This window comes from Typopeltis vanoorti, chromosome 23 (assembly GCF_054136105.1).
Source record: "Typopeltis vanoorti isolate ZY-2024b chromosome 23, IOZ_Tvanoo_1.0, whole genome shotgun sequence".
NCBI lineage: Eukaryota > Metazoa > Arthropoda > Arachnida > Uropygi > Thelyphonidae > Typopeltis > Typopeltis vanoorti.
Genome location: NC_143571.1, coordinates 9,939,254 through 9,960,457, shown reverse-complemented (window position 1 = coordinate 9,960,457; position 21,204 = coordinate 9,939,254). Strand labels below are relative to the sequence as shown.

At 36.0% G+C, this 21,204-nt stretch overlaps 1 protein-coding gene and 1 long non-coding RNA gene across 7 annotated transcripts in view; one reads left to right on the top strand and one right to left on the bottom strand.

Annotated features, from left to right (window-relative positions):
• The window catches only part of LOC150093608 (thrombospondin type-1 domain-containing protein 7B-like), a 950,748-nt gene that overhangs the window by 30,103 nt on the left and 899,441 nt on the right, over positions 1-21,204 (bottom strand). For 4 of the 6 annotated variants that reach the window (XM_090412735.1, XM_090412734.1, XM_090412733.1 and 1 more), the window contains exons 27-28: positions 9,300-9,390; positions 3,971-4,119 (exon numbers count right to left, since the gene is read on the bottom strand). In XM_090412735.1, the coding sequence (XP_090268861.1) occupies positions 3,971-4,119; positions 9,300-9,390 (240 nt within the window). The remainder of the gene's footprint in view (positions 1-3,970; positions 4,120-9,299; positions 9,391-21,204) is intronic. The other 2 variants (XM_090412739.1, XM_090412737.1) reach the window with 1 other exon arrangement.
• The window catches only part of LOC150093609 (uncharacterized), a 312,640-nt gene that overhangs the window by 172,368 nt on the left and 119,068 nt on the right, over positions 1-21,204 (top strand). The gene's annotated exons all lie outside the window — the stretch shown is intronic.

Here is a 21,204-nt window from a genome sequence, read left to right as displayed (position 1 = left end):
CTGAAACGTTCTCGGCCTAACAATGAAAGAACGAATTTATAATTTCAAAATGATTTTTATTTTCAACATAATCTTCCTTAAGGCTAATGCTTTTATTCCAGCGCATTATCCCGTCCCTGTAGTGTCCTCAGTAAGATCTGCAAAATACCCCTCTACAGCTGCAATCATCTCTCGATTCGAAGAAAAACGCTGACCAGCAAGGAAGAGTTTTAGTTTTGGGAAGAGACAGAAGTCAGAGGGAGCCAAATCTGGGGAATAAGGTGGATGTTCCAACAATTCATAGTGCAGATCCCTTAATTTTCCCATTGCCAAAACACCTTTGTGGGCAGGTGCATTGTCCTGATGAAAGATGATTTTTTTCTTCTGCAAACTTTTCTCACGAAATTTTTCGTCTAGTCTGGTTAAAAGATCGGAATAATATTCCCCGGTTATTGCTTTACCCTTTTCAAGATAATTAATAAACAAAATGCCTTTTAGCATCCCAAAACACCAATGTCATAATTTTCTTACTCATGGAACCGACTTTGTCTTTGGCACTGAACAACTGACTTCTGTCCACTGTTTTGATTGCTGTTTGGATTCTGGTGTGTATTGGTGAATCCAAGTCTCATCCATAGTAATAAATCGAAGGACAAAATCAGTTTTATTTTTGTTAAAACGTCCAAATCACTGTTCAGAGATTTTCATACGAGGACGCTTTTGATCTGCTGTGAGCAAGAGTGGCACCCATCTTGTGCAAAGCTTTTTCATTTGCAATTCTTCATGCAAAATATATCCTACTCATTCTTTTGAAATTGCCTATAGTCTAAGCAATTTCACGCACTTTGACTCGCCGGTCATACAATGCCATATCGTGCACTTGATCAATGATTTCTGGTGTTGTTACACTTTATGGACGTCCTTCACGTGAATCATCTTCAAGGCTGGTACGGCCAAGTTGAAACTCGGCATTCCATTTCTTAATTGTCGAAAACGAAGGAGAAGAGTGCTCAAACTTTTATGAACTTCGAATGAATTTCTTTTTGCATTAAATCTTCTTTGACACAGAATTTTATAACCACATGATACTCAATTTTATCCATTTCAAGGGAGACAGACAACACTTTTGCTTCAGACAGCTGTATAAAACAAACTACTTGATAGAATGCCGCAATTTCACACTGATGCTTATGAGAGATGTACCAACTTAGGAAAAAAAAAACTTGCCGATAGTGTTGCCATCTATGGTCGAGGCCGAGAACTTTTCAGACCCCCTCGTATGCAGTACTATTATGATATGGGAGAAGTTATAAACAACAAATGGACTGTTATTCAATTCAATATGTTAATATCAGGATAGGTTTTTCCTCCTCCCTTCCCACTGTCAAAGAGTAGTAGTGAACTTTCGTGATTTATGCTTATGCGTAGACCTACACTTTCCTGTGCAGGCGTTTGAAAGCAAATTCGACGGAACAGGATAGTTAATCCTTATTCAAATATATTGCGTGTGTTCTTCTAATCAATTTGCCCGTTTTGAGGAACGAGAAACATCCAACTCCGTATGAGACTTGTCAACTCACAATTTGATTGAAAACATCCGATAAATATTCCTGATATCATTGACGGGATTCGACTCGGATTTTTCCAACCAAATAACTCGTCATAAAGCAACCAAGCTACTGAGGCTCAAACAGTGAACAAATACCAAAAATCATGATATTTCCTATTGATTTCGAGTGGATTAAAAGAATCTTCCATTTAAACTAAATTTTCAAATGAATATGGGAGAAATGTTTCTTGAAATATTCAGGTTAATATCATTGGTGTTGCAGTGTAATGGGAATCGGAGAACGGCACATCCCGCTGACGTTCGTATAACTCAATTTCATGACCTTGCCTTTACTCTTGGAAATTCATTTCGATTTTGCTGCTTTTACTGATTGAAAAATGACGACGGAGAATTATTATTACGGTATTATGATTTCCTTCACCACACCCACTCTCGTAATCTCACCCCAAAAGTTTTATTGTAGACAGAACAGAAGGAACTGGAATTTCTATCTAATTCTACTTGGAAAGAAAATGAATTGGAGAGCAAGCAGTTACGCAAACGAGCAGAGAAAGTCATTTTACATTTCTCGCTGATTTCGTACGATGCTGCTTTCAGAATTCCATACACGTCTGTTGTATAATTCGAATCGTATTAGCGACAGCATCGGATGCACCGAGAAGAAAGAAGCTCCCTGAACTATTTACTGCAAAAACAGTTTTACATTGGTTCCTTTTGAGACATTTCTGGATGCACTACGACGAGAATTTTATGAAGCGCTACAATGCATAAAATGACAAGGATATCGAACGTTACATTTCATCCAAATATAAGCCGCTTTGAGAGTTATTTAGATTTTCGATGTATGAGTTCCTTGGTCAGCTTTCATTTACCACAAAGACATAGATTACTATGAGAAGAGGTGCCAATTACCTCTTTTTCATACGCAAAAGAAAGACACACTCAAAATAATTTATCGACTTTACGTGAATATCATAGAGATATATTTTTGGGGGATTGTCTTATTATAGTGCACCAGGGAAAACGGAGAAAATATTACATACCATACTAAAGAGGATATATGTGCTGATCGTTTTATACATTCATAGATTAAGAAACTTATAGGCAATAAGCATCGAGTTTTATTGTCAAATTAAATCAGTAATTTTTCATGTCACTTCCCAAGAAAGGCTATAAACGTATAGTACACATTAATAAATTGTTTTTTAAAACAATACGGAAATCCCACTCTACAGAACAAACATCAAACTTCTTTAAGCCACTTTAGGCCTAAACGGGGGGGGGGTCTCACATCGGGCTATGAAACAATAACTGATAAATGAACTTATTTGGGAGTTACCTCTACAGGTGCTAATATTACTCACTTAAGAAAATGTACCGGCATATATTTATACTGTGCAATGGATTACAACCTTCTTGTTTAATAGCAATTGTGATTCACCTTCAATTAAGTGGAGGTGAATCAAAATTACCTGCAATTATTACAGTGATGATGATTTTGTCAATAATGCAAATAAAATCTTGGCCTCAGGATTTCGTATGCATATTTGTTACTACTTATTAAACGTTAATTGGCCAAGATAGTAGCTCTTCTTCAATGAACATCACATGTAGGCAAATTAAGCTGTTTTTGATACATCGCATAGCTGGGTTGTTCAAACGATGCTAGTATAATTGTAAGTGAATGTGCATAAAACGATTACGGCTGGTGGAATCAATACGAGAAATTCGCAGCTACACTAGTACTGCGAATCCAACCTTAGAAGACGCTCTGTTATATATGAGTTAAATTATAACGTGAAACCCAGTGGAAAATTTTAAACTGAAAACTTGACAGCTTGTTTTATCGCTTGTTTCAGGGTCTATATCCTCAAAGTTGAACAAACTTCCTTCTTCAAGATAACGTTGTCGCTGGTTTAATTTAATTTGGCTTCCTAATTGAGGTCTACTGCATATTTGACTCCACTGTTTGCTCTACCACTCCTAATCAAGGCATAATTTAGAATAACTGCGTTTAATACGTTGCCGCGTTTATCCGGAAGATCACCTAATGAAGGCGGATTTAATAGAACTAATAAATTATGCTCGTTATAAACACAGCGGAGTGACCCAAGCATCTAGCCGCACAGCGTGATGAACAGGTTGTCGCTACTAATGCACTGTAAGCTTGTCACCAGTTTAATACTGCGTTGTGCTCGACATACCGTGAAATTCGGCAAAGCGATGTCTCTCTGCCGACATTTTATGAATATTTAACGTTCACATTAGCAAATGCGCAGTGTTTGACCGGCGTTGGTTTCTATTAATGAACATGAATGGAATTCGATAATATTAGACATGGCAATACTAACCAATCATACATTGCAAGGCAGAACACAATTGAAAATATCAAGTAGGTTTAACAGGACACCACATGCTTACCAGACATGTGCAGGTTCCGGGTATCCTGGTTCCATGTTAACTCGTCTTCTGCCCTCTCGCTTTTGCCGTTCTTCCTCGGTGTGTGTTTTAGTGTTAATCGTTCTCGGCCACTGGTCGTGGTGTTTTTCTCCCGGTACTCCGGTTTCTTCCTGCGTACAGACACAACAGGCCGTGAACACGCACACCCACACTCGACAATTAATTTTGCTTTCATAGGCAGTGTTTCAAGACAGCAAATATTCGCGTCTTAAATCGAAAGAGAAATGTTTCTTCATTCGCAGTAGGCAATTACATGTGAAAACTAAATACTTCAACGTTTCCGTTCTACGGTTATTTCCCTCAATTAATATACACCGTATACTTAAGAATATTTATGACATATGTCATATTTATGAATAAATATGACAAATTTAGTCATAGCATCCAACAAACGGTAGTCTAGTTTTAAAAATATTCTTTTATTTGGAGGTGTGTGGAAGTTTATGAATTAATTATTAATTTTTAAATAAATTTAATGCTACAATAAAATTGATTCTCTTGAAACAAATGAGCTGTTAATTTTGCCAAGTCAGATTGTAAAATATTAGAAGTACTACAAAAGCGTACTGTTAAAAAACCGTGATAAGAAAAAAGTAACAGAAAACAGACAAAAAATGGGAAACCAAAATGAGAGATGTATCCAAACTAGATCTCATATATCATCATAGCAACTGGAATCATATAATTTTTGAATGGAGCATTCTGGCAAACAAATTAAAACCAAAAATAAATGTAAAGAAGTTTATAGTCTTCTTTTTGATATAATGTGATCACGATTCTCTTGGATTCTTCCTGCAGAAAAGGCCGCCCGCGACCATATACCATCAACTTAGATGTCTTTACTGCTTGTTAAGTGAAGCCTGAAGACATATATGATGAAATTTGAACAGAATCCGTTCTTCCTTCACTCTGGCTAATTTTGAAACTTAATGAAGAATTCAAGCATCAATAGCGAACAAGATGTGAAATCTGTTATGTTTTGTACTCCTCTGCTCGTTGCAGTCTGTTAGGAAATTCTCGAACGAAAAATCTCTTTTTTGATTACACCTTGATAGATCGCCCTGTAAAAATATATCACAGAAAAATATTCCTTGAGAAAGCTGGACATGATAACGGACGATTAGAAATATCGAGTTCGTAAACAGTGTGCTGAAGAAGATCGCAGACAAATAAAAGTTGCGGAGTCCAACATCCACGACTGAATAATGAAAGCAGCATCATTTTCAAGTACCGACACTTTCATTAAAAAAATAGAACTAGAATGGGCAGGAACAGTCTAAAAAATTAGAGCTGTTACATACAAAGATGGGCCACACTGTTACAAACAGAATATTGCCGTATTTTTGAAAGGAATGACTGAACCTGAGAAAGATCAAAAAAATTGCCGAATGATGTTGTCTCTGTCGTTTTTTCACTACGACAGATCAATGTATCTGACGTTGCTGCATTTTGGTATTCAGAGTATAACCGTTGTGATTAAATAAATTCACAGAAAACTATGATCATAAACACATATGCTAAGACTGATGATATAATTAGAGATGTGGGAATCTTACCGGGCGTTCTGAAATAAATGAAGAAACTGCGATCTTATTAATGAAACGTATAAATAAATTATAATGCATTTGAGGCCCATTAATACCCGAATACATATAAAAACAAATAATATAAATTTATAGTTGTCACACTATTTTCAATGGTAATTACACTAACAATAAATCATGAAATACGCTGCCGGCAAATATGGGGCTGTGAACATTTCGGCAGAGTAGATCATAAAACCATTAAGAATACACCAGTGCAAGAATTAAATTATGAAAAATGATGCTGGGATTCACAATACATGACAGTTATTAAAAACACACAATAATATAATTGCACAGGACACAATTAAGAATGAAATGATTTAAAAAGTTAATGTATTGACTCTGCAGAGGAATATTAAAATTACAAAAGCTCTAAAATCAGAATAAGTTATTATAATACAATTTCTAATAGGAAAATGAAGACGTTTTTAGTTGCCGAGGACAAGAACAACAATAACACAAACTGAGCTTCTTTACAGTAGTAAGATAAACGGTTATGTGCGATTAGCTATTCGACTAATATTCCAGATGGTCACTTTCCCTTTATACTATTAGAGTTTACATATCCTTGAGGAATGTACATCAGATAACATTCATCACTTCAAGAACCGACATTCGTTTGCTCATGGAAACTTCTAGTGCGGTATAAAATAGCTCTTGACAACTACTGTCTCAATAAAGGAAGCACGTCCGGCCCTTTTACTGATTGTTGTTACATAACTGTCCCATAATACTAGAAGAGAGAGAGACTCTTGACTAGCATATGTACGATACTCAGCGCTAAATCAGCACTCGCTCCTAACAACCTCAAATGAATTTTTAAAATAAAATTCATATCACATCGAAATAAAATAATCATATATATCCGTTTCATTAGTAGGTAAAGTGAAAGTCAGAAGGGAGATTATTCGTTCTATTATGAGAAACGACTTTAGAGTATCACGTGCCGAGAGTCGCTATGGCACCATGCATGCGTTTGCATGTATATTTTCCATATGCGCGTAAAAAGTAGTTTGTTCATGCAATAATATATTAACAAATTTATCGCATCAAGAAAGTTTTCATGTATTTTCGTTTTTTGAAGAAACACACACATAAGTAAAACTTATTCCTGGCAATTACTGGCCAAGTTCTTCATAATAACGACTTTCTTTAAGATGGAAGTCCTTTATGTGACATCACTAAGTAAAATTAAAATGTTTAGAATGTGTTTTAACTTATGCGTTGAGTGAGAATTCTTGATTCAAGAAAGCGTAAGCTATTGTCCATACGCAGCCCCTTTTTATAGCACAAGGAAACCTTGCTATTACAACATGCATTTGCGAAATGTGGTAATAACATAGATACACACATCGTATCATATTATGTGTGAGAAACATCTTCAAAACAAATCTGAAGTGAGACAAAAAAAAAATAGAAATGAAATTAATTAACCATTACAAAATGTGTTGGAAAACGCGAAATCCAACTCAGCTTGGATATCCTGACAAACGTTATGCATTTAACAGGATACATTTGTCATAGAAATATAAGAAACAGTTTGCGATTTTTACTTTTTATGCAAATCAGGGTTATGAAATTAAAAGTTACGGTACGTATCTTTCGTCGGGCTTTTTTTTTTTAATGATTTAAACTCAAAATGCGTTATCGTAAATTTAGATAAAAAATGCGTTTAGAAAATACATAATGTTGTACTGCTAACAATAATTTCTGCATTAAAATATTTGATCAAATTATCTGCAAATATTCAACAGGAATTTTACCTTACTAAATAACATTTACAAGTTGAAACTTAATATTAGCGCAAGAGTCTGTGTAACTAAATTCGATGCATTAAAGTTCAGTTTACGTTTTCCCAGTGAAAGGTAGAAAATTCTTGCCTTCCTGCATTTAAGACTGATAAATTCAGTGCAAATTCTAAAATCCCCTTTCCACTCAATGAGATTGAAACCTTAGCCTATATTTACCACTGGGCAGTAAAGGGCGCGCCAGTGGAAAATGCATTCAATACAGACTTACGTCTCAACTTTACCTGGTTCTAGAAATTGGTAAGTCAAACAAGGAAAAACGATAATCATCTATGTTAGTGACACGGCTACAGGCATACGAGAAGGAAGTTGCAAATATTTTGCCCAGTAAACTTTCGGTTTCATCAGACCTGTCTAATATTACTAGACTTCGATTCTTGTTTACGGGTTTCATCACGGCTGTCCGGCGAGAAGTATGCTACTGAAACTTCGATGTGAACATGGAGGTTGGGTTATGGCTAATCAGATAACATCATGTGGACAGATTACGTACACCAACACAAGCATTGATCCATGTAGTCATATATCAAGATTTGTTACCGTAATGAAATAATCTAGTGCTTCCATGGCAACCGTCAAAAAGGCACACACACGGCTTTTCAAAGTTGAAAAGGCCTGAGATCAAATCTTGTCACAAAAGAGGAAATTTTTCTACTCCTTTCAAATGAACTCTAATTAGGTGACAGCAAACGACGATGGCATATTTTTTAAAGCGATAAACAAGTGTTTAGCATCAGCATAATTAACGTGCACTACACAGACTGATATGGCATGCAAACAAACCCAGCTGTGCCAAGTTGACGTTTTCGATAATAAAGAATGAGAATAACATGGATGAATGGATTCAAAGCGTTAACAGAAATAAGCTGCTAATACATCAAATGTGGTCTTAAGAAAGCAGTTTATTTCGAAACAAAAGTACGTTAAGCATAATCGATACAAACAATTCTAAATCAGTGCATTTTTGTTTGTGTTTTTTTACTCAAAGACGATAATTGACCACTGTAAGAAGTCGAAGGGTTTTTGCTACGACGTAAAAAACAGCAAAAGGCAAGAATTAAAGAACGTTAACAGAACAGGATTAATTAAATGGCAAAGAAAACAACTACGTGAATATTTCTTGGCAGTAGTTTCGTGACCATGATCTAAGGCATCACAGATAACAGAGACATCTCCCGAAGGCGATGAGATAATGAGCGCTATGCCTCATTTGTCATCACAGAAAGACGATGGCTTTCCTGTGATGACAAGAAATATGAAAACGTAAAGAATTTGCAGAAACAGGAAACTCATAGAAATGGAGCAAATATTTGAAAAAAAATGCTACCAATTTCATTATTAGGGTCGCAAAGTTGTATGCCACAAATTCATTGCACGATATCCAATAAAGTCTTCTCTAAGAAAATTTACTATCTTAGAACACGAAAACTTTTATGTAGGCCAAAGTCGTAAATTTTATACGAAAACTGCCTTCTTAAAATTGAAAGATGTACGCTGGTAGGAGCTGTGCCAACCGAAAATCTTTCGACTGCGGAAGTGCAGTCTGTTAAACAACTTTGAAGAATCCTATAACTTTCGATTTTCTTTATCATTCGGTTACGATTTTCACTAAGAAAGTTAAAAATTATGCCTAATATATCTAGATAAGAAAGCTGGATGATAGGAGAGTACCATTCTACAGTTAACCTCCAGCTTGATGTAAATTAACTACGGTTTACATGCATGCTTAAAGTTTTTTGAAATTTGTAAATAATGCCTTAATAAAACCTGAGACATATGAATTAGGAAGTGTTGCACATATTAGCAAAATAAACTAATTATAACTTTAACAATTAGATCTAAGTATAAATAACATTTAACATAGAATAAATATAGAGTAAGAAAAGAGAGACTCACCACATTAAGTACACCGTAACGAATACAAAGATGACAAACGCTGAACCAATAGATATCATGGCGTACATCCAAAAGCTCGTCTCGTTGTCATCTGCAGATAATAAGGACATCATTAATTTTTTGGTCTATCGTTTTAGACAATATGTAACAATTGTGTATACATAAAGTGTCATCATCCGCATTTTCCTTGTCACAGTTATCGCATTGACGCATACACATTAACGTTACAAAAGAAAGATAGATAGGATCATATATTCTGAGCACACCGCTATCAGAGCCATCCAGGTTACGTGTTTCCATTATTTCATGTTACAATGTGACACAAATAGCGATTGGTCGCGTCTGCAGGCAAAGTCAGCGAACAAATGACTCACCTCTCTCTCTCTCCAATTATATCTTCCTATAAAGAAACGAAGTCTCAAAACGGCTTTATTTTTTAACTGCTTGTCAAATGGTATTTGTGTCATGTGCAACTGCATAAGTAACTAACATTAGTGGTCGTCAAACTCGCGCTAACTGTGTACGTAGCTAATTTGCTGTAAGAGGATATGCCACAGTTATTTTATCACCGCATCGTCACAAAGAAGGCAAAACGATGTCTGAGTGTGTCGGGGGTCCACTTGCTTCTTTAGCCAGCATGAAAAGTTTCATTCCAAGATTTTCTTTACGGATTTTCGCCATATCCTCTTAGCAACTGTTGACAGGAAGTCACGGTAATTACAGAGTGCAAGTCGAAACCGATCGTTAATCCCATTTCTGACGACCTTGCTCTGTCACTATCCACTCGATCTGCCCTCACTAGGCAGTTGCTATCCTGGCTGCTTCTAATATGCGAGAGGATCTTCTTTCTCTAATTAAAACTTAATTGGTAAATAATTATACTGTTCGACTAACTTTTCTTTGTTTTACTAATTTGGGTGTGAAAAATAATTCATCACTATCTGGTAGGGAAGCATGGGGGACAAGATACAATAGCAATGTACTATTAGGGAATTGCGAACACAGGGATAACAGAAAAGTACGAATAAATCAACGTTTATTATTATTATTTTTTTTTTTTACTCCGCTGAGTTCAAAATAAAGAATAACAGAAAGGCGTGAGGAAATACTTATACACGATTGGCTTTCTTGGCAAAACACGCACGTAGGCACTTACACTTGCCTGCCTACATGCCAGAAGAGAAGCATTGGCAACTTATACAGATGAGGTAACGAATCAGCAGAACTAAATTTTAACAGAACAGCGCAGTTTAGAGAGTTGGCAACGCCAATTCACGAATGAGATGCGAAACGCCTGGTAGAACACTTCGAATGATGTAATTCAATGCAACACAAACTGATTAGTGATTACAATAATTTTCAAATAAAATTTTATCTCCAACATTATAATGTGAACCGAGAACAGTTATTATCTGGAATTTGGAAAAATACGTATAATGCACGACATACTTGATGGAAGTACTGTACAAATATTTAATTCATATTTACAAAATGGGAATTTGTTTAACAAAACTGTGTTGAGGGTTGTACGAGCTACCAGTCCAGAGAAAGAGAGACAGTTATTATTATTTAGAGAGGCTCCCAGAGAGTCAGGAACTTATAGTTATGACTATAAACTTTATAATGAACGTATTATTTAGACAATTACAAATTACGATAAGAAAACTATAAGTAATAGTCATCATGATTCAATGTTCAGATGAAAAACATCTTAGAAGATATTTTCAGTTGCATTTTTTTCGACATAAATTTCGACCTAGAAACTGCTAAAAACAACAATAAATAAATAATAAAGCTGCTTTTGATGATAATGGATGTCAATGCTGACTGGCAATATGTGTGCGAGACAGAGTTTAGCGAAAACTCACATCCGTAGTGTTCTTGGATTTAATCTTCATCTTGCCTGTGGTAAATTCTTCATACCCAGAGGAGGTCTTGGTAACAGAAATCGATCAAAAAGTTCTCATTTTGGTTAGTCAAATACGCAGCTGATTTTTTATTTATTTTTTAAATATTTCAATTCCAAATTCCTAGGAATGTGGTTTCTAATAGTACTGTGAACCTTGGTTCTCAGCTGAAATTATTATTTTTTTCGATCCTTAGTGATTGTCGTACTAACATAGTAGGCCAATCACAAAGGGCATCTGCGACTGTATCACTTCTTCTAGCAGAAGATTTCGCTTCCAAAACCCGATAAGGTATGGGAGTGACTATACTGTACTGCGTCCGCTGACGTCACAGGTGAATAACTAACTTGAGGATATACATATCAGGAAATTGATGATTTACTGAAAGAACTGAACTACTATCAAACCTGAACAGCTATGAAAAGAGCGGCTGTTCAGCTAGGTGACTTTAATTCTATATTCGTGACAGCTGCTATTACAGCAAAATATCCTACGTTAATTAGTCAGAAGATGAATAAAACAGTAATAGTATGTGTAATTAAAAGAGAAATCACGTGCAAAACAAAAAGACACTCTTATTTACGAATGTTATTGCAGTTCTAGTTCTAGTTTATATATATATATATATATATATATATATAATAATACTTTCGGTCTTAGCTGCATTTTTGAAACAACTAGTTTCTTATTCACGTTCGGATGGAGACGTACATTATTTAATATAAACAAATGGAACAAGGATTCACTCAACAAATGCTAATCATGTTCGCAATTGTCGGTAAAAGTGCGAAATATTAAGATACAGGAAGACATCACACATGTTTACCAGAAGGCCTGGTTGTCATGCACATTTTCCCATTGAATTCAGGACACTAACAGTTGAGATTTATTCGGTGAACAACACACGATGATTTTCCTAATGAAAACACCTCACGTTCCCTTGTCATGGTTATGTACTATTTCGAGCCGTTAACTAATTTGTAAGCAGTCACCATGTTAATTAGACACGCACAATCTGCTTTACCATGAACGGATCAATAAATTCCCGAACTGACTTACATCAAAGCAGACTGGCATTCCACATCCCACTTTCTGATACTTCGGACAATCTTCATTATTTGCGAAACTGTTTTCTTGTACAACATGTTGCTTTTAGTCAACGAATTCGTCCGTATAAGTCAACCGTTTTCTACAGAGCGAGATGGGGGGGGGGGGAGACGAAGGGAAAACTCCGAATACCACAGATTCTCTTTTATGACTTCGCTCATCGAGTATTCACTGGTGCTTAGTTCTGATTTTCCCTTCATCCTCTTCAATATAGATATTTATGTAAACTGCTTACTTGACAGCAGTTTCGAAACAGTGCCATACTGGATCTTCACCTGTATTCATAACACTCCGGTGTGAAGCGGATGGGTTCGAACTCTAGAAAAGCAACACACATGATTGCCTCGCGAGTATAAACATTGAGAATATATCAACCATGGATAAGCGGCAAATTCAGAGAAAGGGTGGTCTTTGGACTCTTTCCATTGTTATTATTCAAAGACTAGTAAACTTTTCCAGATGAGTTTTGCAACAAAATGCATTTACTGGCGTCTCTTTGCCGTATCAATCGAAAGCAGTTTCTTTCAAATCCTTTCTTCTTAAGTAATAACACCAAGAAGTTATAAGCGTAATGGTGTTATTTCTTGTGATGTTAGATTACTATCCTATAATGACCGACAAGTATACACAAACGAGAATCGACTACGTGCGATTTTTCGGATCGTTTTAATAAAGCGGTGTGTTTTTTGCATGCAAATCGTTTTTCAATGTACTTCCTTGAGCGGCACGCTCAAGCGCATTTCCTTATTTTGGACCAAAATTTTAATTCTGTGATCCCTCTTCATAGAGTAGACTACTTCAGAAGGAACCCCGCAAAAATCATTCTGATTCCATCTTTGCAAGAGCCAATCGAACGAGACCGCCGACTGGACACGACGCGAGCTGAATAGCTCAATCAGCGATTTACGTATAGTCGCAATACAATCACACGTAATTCATCATCCGAACGAATAAGAAAATTTCTAATAAAACACTTCAATAAGTGAACTGGTGTCATTGCGGTGCTTTCTTTTCTATTTGAACGGCGTATAGTCTATTCTTCTTTGTATCACCTGGAGTCAGAGCGTAGTCAGTGACGTGAGGATCCTTTTCTGATCTCTTTCGACTAAAGGTGATCGATAAAGATTTTTCGTCCCTGGGAACAGGTAAACTGGCCCCGTGAACACACACAGCACGGATCTATAGTCAAAAATACATACTTAGAAGTCCCTCATTGGAGGGCACAATCTTAACCGGTCCTAAAGAACGGATGAGGAAAATTGGGGAGAACCCCACACGACAACAATATCACCTGCAGTCGAACGTGCAGTAGTACCTCCTGCAGAATCTTCGTTTCGCTTGTGTATATGCGAGCACGCCTAGCGAAATATCTTTTCCCCTTAAGGAATAACGTATGCCATTAATCTGAGCCTCAGTGTCATTTTACCCACGTAATTTTGGTGTGTGGTGATTAAAATGAGTGCTGTATACACCCCCAATTCCATAGATGTTCGCTCTGTATAGTTAACGAAGTTCCTTCAACAAATAGCATCCCCCCCCCCCCACCGCCCTGAAAGTTTTCTCTTGGTTATTGTTAAAGCAGTTTATTTATCGATCACACATAGGAAGGAAGAAGAAGAATGTCGAATCTTTCGCTACAAATTCCTTCACTTTAACAAGTCATAATCTTGTCAATAACAAACGTTTGCCATAGACGATGTAACTAACAGTTGCGAAGGAAGAATGGACTAACTATTATTTAGCCTCCGCGGATAGATGTGGTTATATATGTGTGTGTATCTTCTTTTTTGAAAGAATTTCAGCAAATTGCTGGAAGAACTTGAACAATATGCGATAAACTGTTGGAACGACTATGTATCGTACATAAGGATTCTTCAGGCTGCGTATTTTGAACTTTGCAATCCTCAGAAATGAGACTCGAAAAGTTAGCAAGAAAATTTCAATCTGTCATATTTCTACTTTTTTTTTTTTACCTTTAAAACTCGAAAAATATTATTCATTCCTGTTTCATAATTATATTTAATAATCTCATACTGTACTCAAGACAAACACGATGCCAAAACACGTTTTAAAATTACCTCGAATTCAAGGTAATTTTAAAATGTTTCTCGTGCCATACGGAGCAAATGAAGAACCTGACACCATATTTGGAGACTGCAGCTTCCGATCTGTTTTTGCTAATTATTCTTTAGTATCTATTTAGCCGCTGCATTTTTCCAGGTCAGGTACAGAATCCTGATATTTTTGTTATGATTCTTCTAACGCTGAATATAGTTTAACTTCCTGCAGGCTACCAAACGTGAATGCATAACATCGCATACGTAGTTAACAAGACATGGTAAATGCAGTAGTGTATTCTCCTTAAATAATGCATGCCATCACTTTCGAAACAAACTTCTCCCAAGGTTTCTTTCAGCGCAAACATCCGTCTGTTTACTGGGAAAAAAATGAATATTTCGTTATATTTTCTTTTAAATGAAGTTAAAAGATGTAGCCTTTTAAGGCTCCTTACACTTAAAACTGACGTTTCAGCTTCCATAAAAATGAGCTTAAGTAACTTGCAACCGAAAGTGCTTTGTATTAGGTTGCAATAAGTGCTAGGAGTAAGGCGGGTTATCAGAAAACGTGGAAAGCCGAAGGTTAATGGAACCAATTTAAATTCAGTGAAAGTAACAGAAAACAAATCAATACATAATGCTCGTATTTAAAATAGCAAAAGAAGTTTTGCTTAAGAACTGATGGACATAAGTATCGTTTTCCTCAAGCACAACACTTATGGTTAGCTACTAATATCCAAAGCATTCGCTCAGATTCAAATGTCGAGATCTGCTCATATCTTCAGGGTATGAAGCATCCGTGGGATATTATGATGGTAGGACAAGGATAACATAAGTGCGATAATAATTCGTTCTGTATGCGAAGGAAGCCCAACAGCACGTTAAGAAGTGTCGTGAAAAAAAAAACAGTATTGAATAACTACAACGATGTATATATATTATGGAGTAAATGGGTTTATTAACAAAGAAATACACCTGATGATACGCACATGGACAACTATCGGTGGAATCTTGGTCGAATAAAGTATTAACGACGGTAGATTACGTGCTCGAAATGGGCACCTTGTCTTTCAAGACAGGTTTCGCATTCGTGTTCAACTTGGAGAACAAGGGTTGAAACATCTGTTGGACATATCATAATTACAGGATACGAACCCTGTTATGTACAAATGTGCCGACTGAAACTCAGTCGGCACATTTGTTGACCGAGTTACGAATACTCAGCAATTAAATATATAACCTTCAAATTTGCACGTTTTTGTACACGTTAGAGAAATATGAAATATGGGCTACACAGGAAAGATCTTTGGACGAATAAAATGTTTGACAGTCTAACATGTGAGAATTCTTTCAGCTTTTGTAGCTTCTCGAAGGTCAAAGTTTATGTCGTAGAAATAATTTACGGTACACGCAATGAAACTGTTCTCTTCAACATCAGGTCGGAAAGAATCTAATTTGCTACGGATAAAGTGAATCCGTACAAAATTTATGTTGCCATAATTCTCGCTAGTAATACAATTTCGTTTCAAATTAACTAGGTTTACATTTACGACAACCTCAAGTGAGGCAAGTAAAAAAACAAACAAAAACGAACGGCTTCCCATTTCCTAAGTCTAAAGGTTGTTATTTCCGGAATGCCACAGCAACCCGAAGAACTTAACAGCGATACAAGGAACATTATTAGCTTTAATGGATTCTTCATTTCACTAGCCTATTCTACTGCATAATTAGAAGAGAAAACCCGGTAATTCTTTCCACCATACTGCTGTTTCTAGCTCTGTCTCAATTATACAAATACAGATTAACATAATTTTCCATGTGATTAAATTGCTGTTGCATCCAAATCACATTAGTCTTCTTTCACATATCAAGTGAATGACATCAACGATTACAAAGAGAAAATACACGTTTCGCAAACTGTGTTATTAAATGAAACCCAGAAAGAATTACATGGCGTTCAATCAAGTAAACATTTAGCAATTAAATCTTTTATTTCGTGCACTAGTCTCAGTATACATTTCAGACTGCACCCTACTTTGTCAGATGAAAAATAATTATATAATGACTTGCTTTTTATTATGTAACTTCGCCACAAATGTTAAATACGCATGTGCTTTACTATAGGAGCGTCCGTAAACTTAGCATATTTTACAAAAGCACCCATTGTTTGGAAAGATCTGGGTTCAAATCACGTCTAGGACACGAAGAACCTTTGATAACACTTTTCAAATACGGATTTTCCTCCCCGAAACTCGGGATTTTCGTCTAGCAAAACAGGCAAAGCGGCAAGAAAACCACACACACACACACACGTGTCTACCATGATGTCTGGAGCTTGTAATAATTCGCAAGCCGCCTAGCGGTCTGGGTGTTGTTTTATTTTGTGAGATGGTCTAGCAAGCATTTTTTTTTTTTTAATTTCGATTATACGAGTACAGTTATTAAGACAGCTACTAGCGTTGACACGACAGTGATGATTCGTTCATTTCAACATTAAAACTCGAAACACGTGATGTTCGTAAAAGCATAGCTGCCTATTCTAATATTGCCTGATAGCGGACAAGATCCAACCATCGAAGCATAGGGTCTCTGGTAGAGGCATAGGATTGAGAGTCTTAATCGAATAAGTGCTCCGTACAGGAGGCGCAAATAACATCGTTCTGCATCCCAAAAGTGCTCCACAGCCCTAAACATGCTGCATCCTCGTAGTTCGCGTCTGTGGTGTAAAATGTTTACTTCTGTCCCTGCCACAATTAATGTTTGCGGCAAAAATGCACACAAGTGGTCTTTTGTAGTGAGAATTTAAACCTTTCTGAAAGCCTGGTTTGATGCCCTGATTGGCCGAATGGTTAGCATACTCGCTCTGCAACCAAAAGGCTGCGGGTTCGAATCCTGCCATGAACATATTTGCCCATAGCGGGATTCGAATCCGCCATGTTTGGGAATATCTTTAGGTGAGAGAAGAATTTCATCACCCGGCGAAGTGAGCTAGTTTCTGCTTCCACAACAAGGTAACCCCTTTGAAACGAGAGATCAGTAAATGGGTGAACGATACATCAACTTATGACAGTAGTTTGAGCGGAATTTCGTTGTAATGATTTATTTTCAAGTAGCGACAACATATTACCAGATAAGGGCATGACTTTTATCTGGTAATATTATTACCAGATAAAAGACACACCCTTCCTCCGTTTCCTTTTCTATATAATCAATAAAATTTTGTTCTGTAATATTATCAGTAAGCGTGAACTATATTCCACACAGGAACAGAAAAAAAAATACTGACGATTTTACTAGCAATATTCTCGTTTTATTGCAGCGAAAAATGTTAATAAATCGCAATCAACTATTTATGGTTTTACAATTTTACAACAGCGAATTGCTGAAAACCGTTCCTTTTGTGTCATTAATGAAGTTCAAGGAGAAATATAAACAGGAATGGATTCGCGTTGAGATTCAATTATCAGTACTGAAAGCAAATAATTCTCTTTCATTTGGATATTTGGAACACATCTGACAGAACTACTTCGTTCAGTTTGAGGCTTTGTTTCGTCATCGATCGAAGTAGCGGATTGTTCACGTTCATAACGAAACTGATGAATTACAGTTCTCCGAAAAGTCCCACATCAAAGTTTTATTTCGGTTTCCGACGGCTATCTAACGTATACATCTCTTTTCAATGGTTCTAATTTATTAAATAATTCATAAAGAAACATATTTAAAGCGACTTTTCATATCTTTACTGATATGAAACTAATGCTTAATTCATATCGAAACAATACCGAATCGGCTATTCCGAAGGGAGGTAATTGAGCTATTCTGCAATTAAACGCCGGATGGTTTTGTTTTATTCAATTAACAGACAGTGGAGTTTCATACACTTAGCACTGTTCCCTAGGACAGTATTACAAAATATCTATAGGACATGTGCTTTAAAATATAAGGCAGCGAATTCGACCCGATATTTTAGTTTTTTGCTCGTGACGTTTCTAGTTGACAAAGTCGCGTCACTTGGTAGAAAACGGTTGGTTGATTTTGATTTACGGCCGATGCAACTCAGGATACGAGGCCAGTGTATGCAGAAAACAGTAATTCTATTTCTGATTAAAACTTTCAATATACGCGAACAAAATTATACAATGGTCAGCTGTTCTATCGGTTCTTTACAACGGTCTCTTTAGCATGCTCCAGAACTGTTCTTTGATCCATTTCTTCTTTTTGTATACCAGACAAAACTCAAGAGGATTCGTGGTCGGTGGTGTTTCATTTACTGTGACTTCAAGCAATTTTCAAAAGTACTTTTAAATTCGTTGCCGAAGGGACACACAGACAAATAGTTAGTAGTAAAAAATAACAGCAACTTTTTTTATTATTATTTGGCTTTCTCTTGTTAGCTTTTTTTTTATTAAGTTATAAATAATTCCGAATCACAATGGGGATTTGAACACTCTCCTTGATTGAGTTTCTTGGTACCTATGCTATGCGCTGTTCCGATACTAACTTACGAAAGTTCACAAAAAAAAAAAAAAAAAAAAAATCTCGGTGGTATTTAGCGACTTCAGCAGCACAGATCAAGTTAGCTTATTTTTCTTTCAATTGAATTGCCATAGTTTCTCAAAAAACAAACGTAATCAATAGACTGACCTCATAGCCTTAGCTCCTTCGGCTGTAATTCCAATCAACCTACTCTTAAAATGCCTAACAATTAACAAGGAAACTTATCAAGCCACCAAAAGTCCACTTCAAAGGTAGGTCCGTTTGTCATTCATATAATCATTGCACATTACACAAATTAACATTGCAAGGACATTCACAATACTCTGAGTCTCGTCCTCATTCCAACTGTGTTTTCCTCAAAAAAAAAAGTGCCAATATATACTCGTGCAATCAAGCGTCCAATGTGCTAAAAATCCTAAATGACAAAAAATTCTTTCAACACGTTTCACGTAGATGCGAGCGCTGTCTATGGGCAAAAAATAACTACATAAAAAATCGTAGAAAACAAAGCGTTTATTAAAGCTCTATGGTTTTAAAATTACTCTCGCAGAATAAAGTGACCGTCTTATTTCGATCAGTATATAATATTACTACTTTTAAGTAGCTTGTTTTTTTCATGGATAGCACTCTCTCAACCTGGTTTATTTTCATAATGACCACGTTTAAGAAGATCAATAAATGTGCAAATTTTCTGAAGAAAATCACTGGACGAATATAAACTCTACTTATACTCGTCTGTCATTTAAGTCTTATGACACTTCAGAAGGAGATATGCGAGAGAGACATCGCGAGCAGTAACTCAAATAATGTAGAGCAGTTTGCATTAATCTTGGTTTGCACCACTGCAGACATTTGAGAGATTCTAGTGATCAAAGTTTTATTCCTCTAAAACTTTGACTTATACCCGCTTTGATATTCTTTTAAGTGAGATTAATGAATAATAAATATATGGAAGAAAAGCTGAATCTTTTTATTCTTCCCAAACAAAACGAACAAACGCACACTCAAATTGGGCAAACATCTCCATGTGACATGCATTGGCAAAATGCCAAGTGGCACCGTAATCAAAAGACTCGTGACAAACGTTTTTCTTCTGGAAAAAAAAGATATCGCATGTAATATAAGAAAAAAAAAGGCAGTAAAACTTTTTATTTTGTAAAATTTGTTTTTCTTTTCTTTCTTTTTCATATCGATCATAGTAAACCAAATGAATCCAAAGAAGTCCAATCGAACAGCAAAGTTCCAATCTATAGCATCACATCACAGGAGCTCTAACTTAAGGCAATTTTTCAAACTCGCCTTTATATTATACGCTAAGCAATCAAAAGTGTATTTTAATAAGAACACGAATTAAGAAAATCTTGTACTCAGCATATTTTTATCGATTACGCTGCTTAAGGAATGTTTACAGATGTGTGTTTCGCTAAGAGTCGCTGGAAAATGTACTATCATGTAATTCAACTCAAGTGCCCATAATTATCTTCTCCATTTTGAAAAAGGCAGTGTATCCTCATCTAAAAATTGATTGGTGATATATATATATATGTGAAGAAGATCGTTGACATATAGAAGGAATAGGATAGTTGAAAGAACACTGCCTTTTGGAATCCCAGCAATAGCAACCGAAGCGGGATTCCAGAAGTCTATGTTCTTCTTGTTGCCAAGTTTGAGGATAACGATTTGCCAACTAACACGTATAATGAGTATCCAGCCTGGAAAATTCGCTAAAAAGTCAGAAGACAGGTAATGTAATGAGAGATTAACAGGCTCTTGTGCCAAATACGATCAAAATGCTTTAGAAATATCAAGAAAACTCTTGAGAATCTCCATACTTTTCTAGGACATTTGTTCAAAGGTGGATGATATCATAGCAAGAACCCTTGTTGATCGAGAGTGGCAGAATCCATGATGGCGATCGTTTTTTTTTTTTTTTTTTTTTTTTTTTTTTTGGTGAGAGAGATTTCCAGGGAGTTCATTAGTTGACTAAATGGTTTTCTTCATCACTTTAGATAGTGAAGCGAGAGAAATTGCCAGAAATTGGATTTTTCCATTGGCGACAATGCAATACAACCATCCTAGTGTAAAAGAGATGGAAGCAAGGGTTAACGTTACGACTGATAGCTTTGGCTAGAGTCCAGAAACATGAGTACTATTTAGACATGATCCAAGTCTTTTATTTTTGGCCATTTCAATATCAGGTTTGAAAATGCATATGATTTGTTTGCAGCTATTTCAAGTTTTAATTATATACAGAAAAGAAATACTGAGATTTTGATGAATGTCAATTGCGATATTATTGATTCTTCTAGTGTATAGCCTTTGTGTACTTCCTGGAGA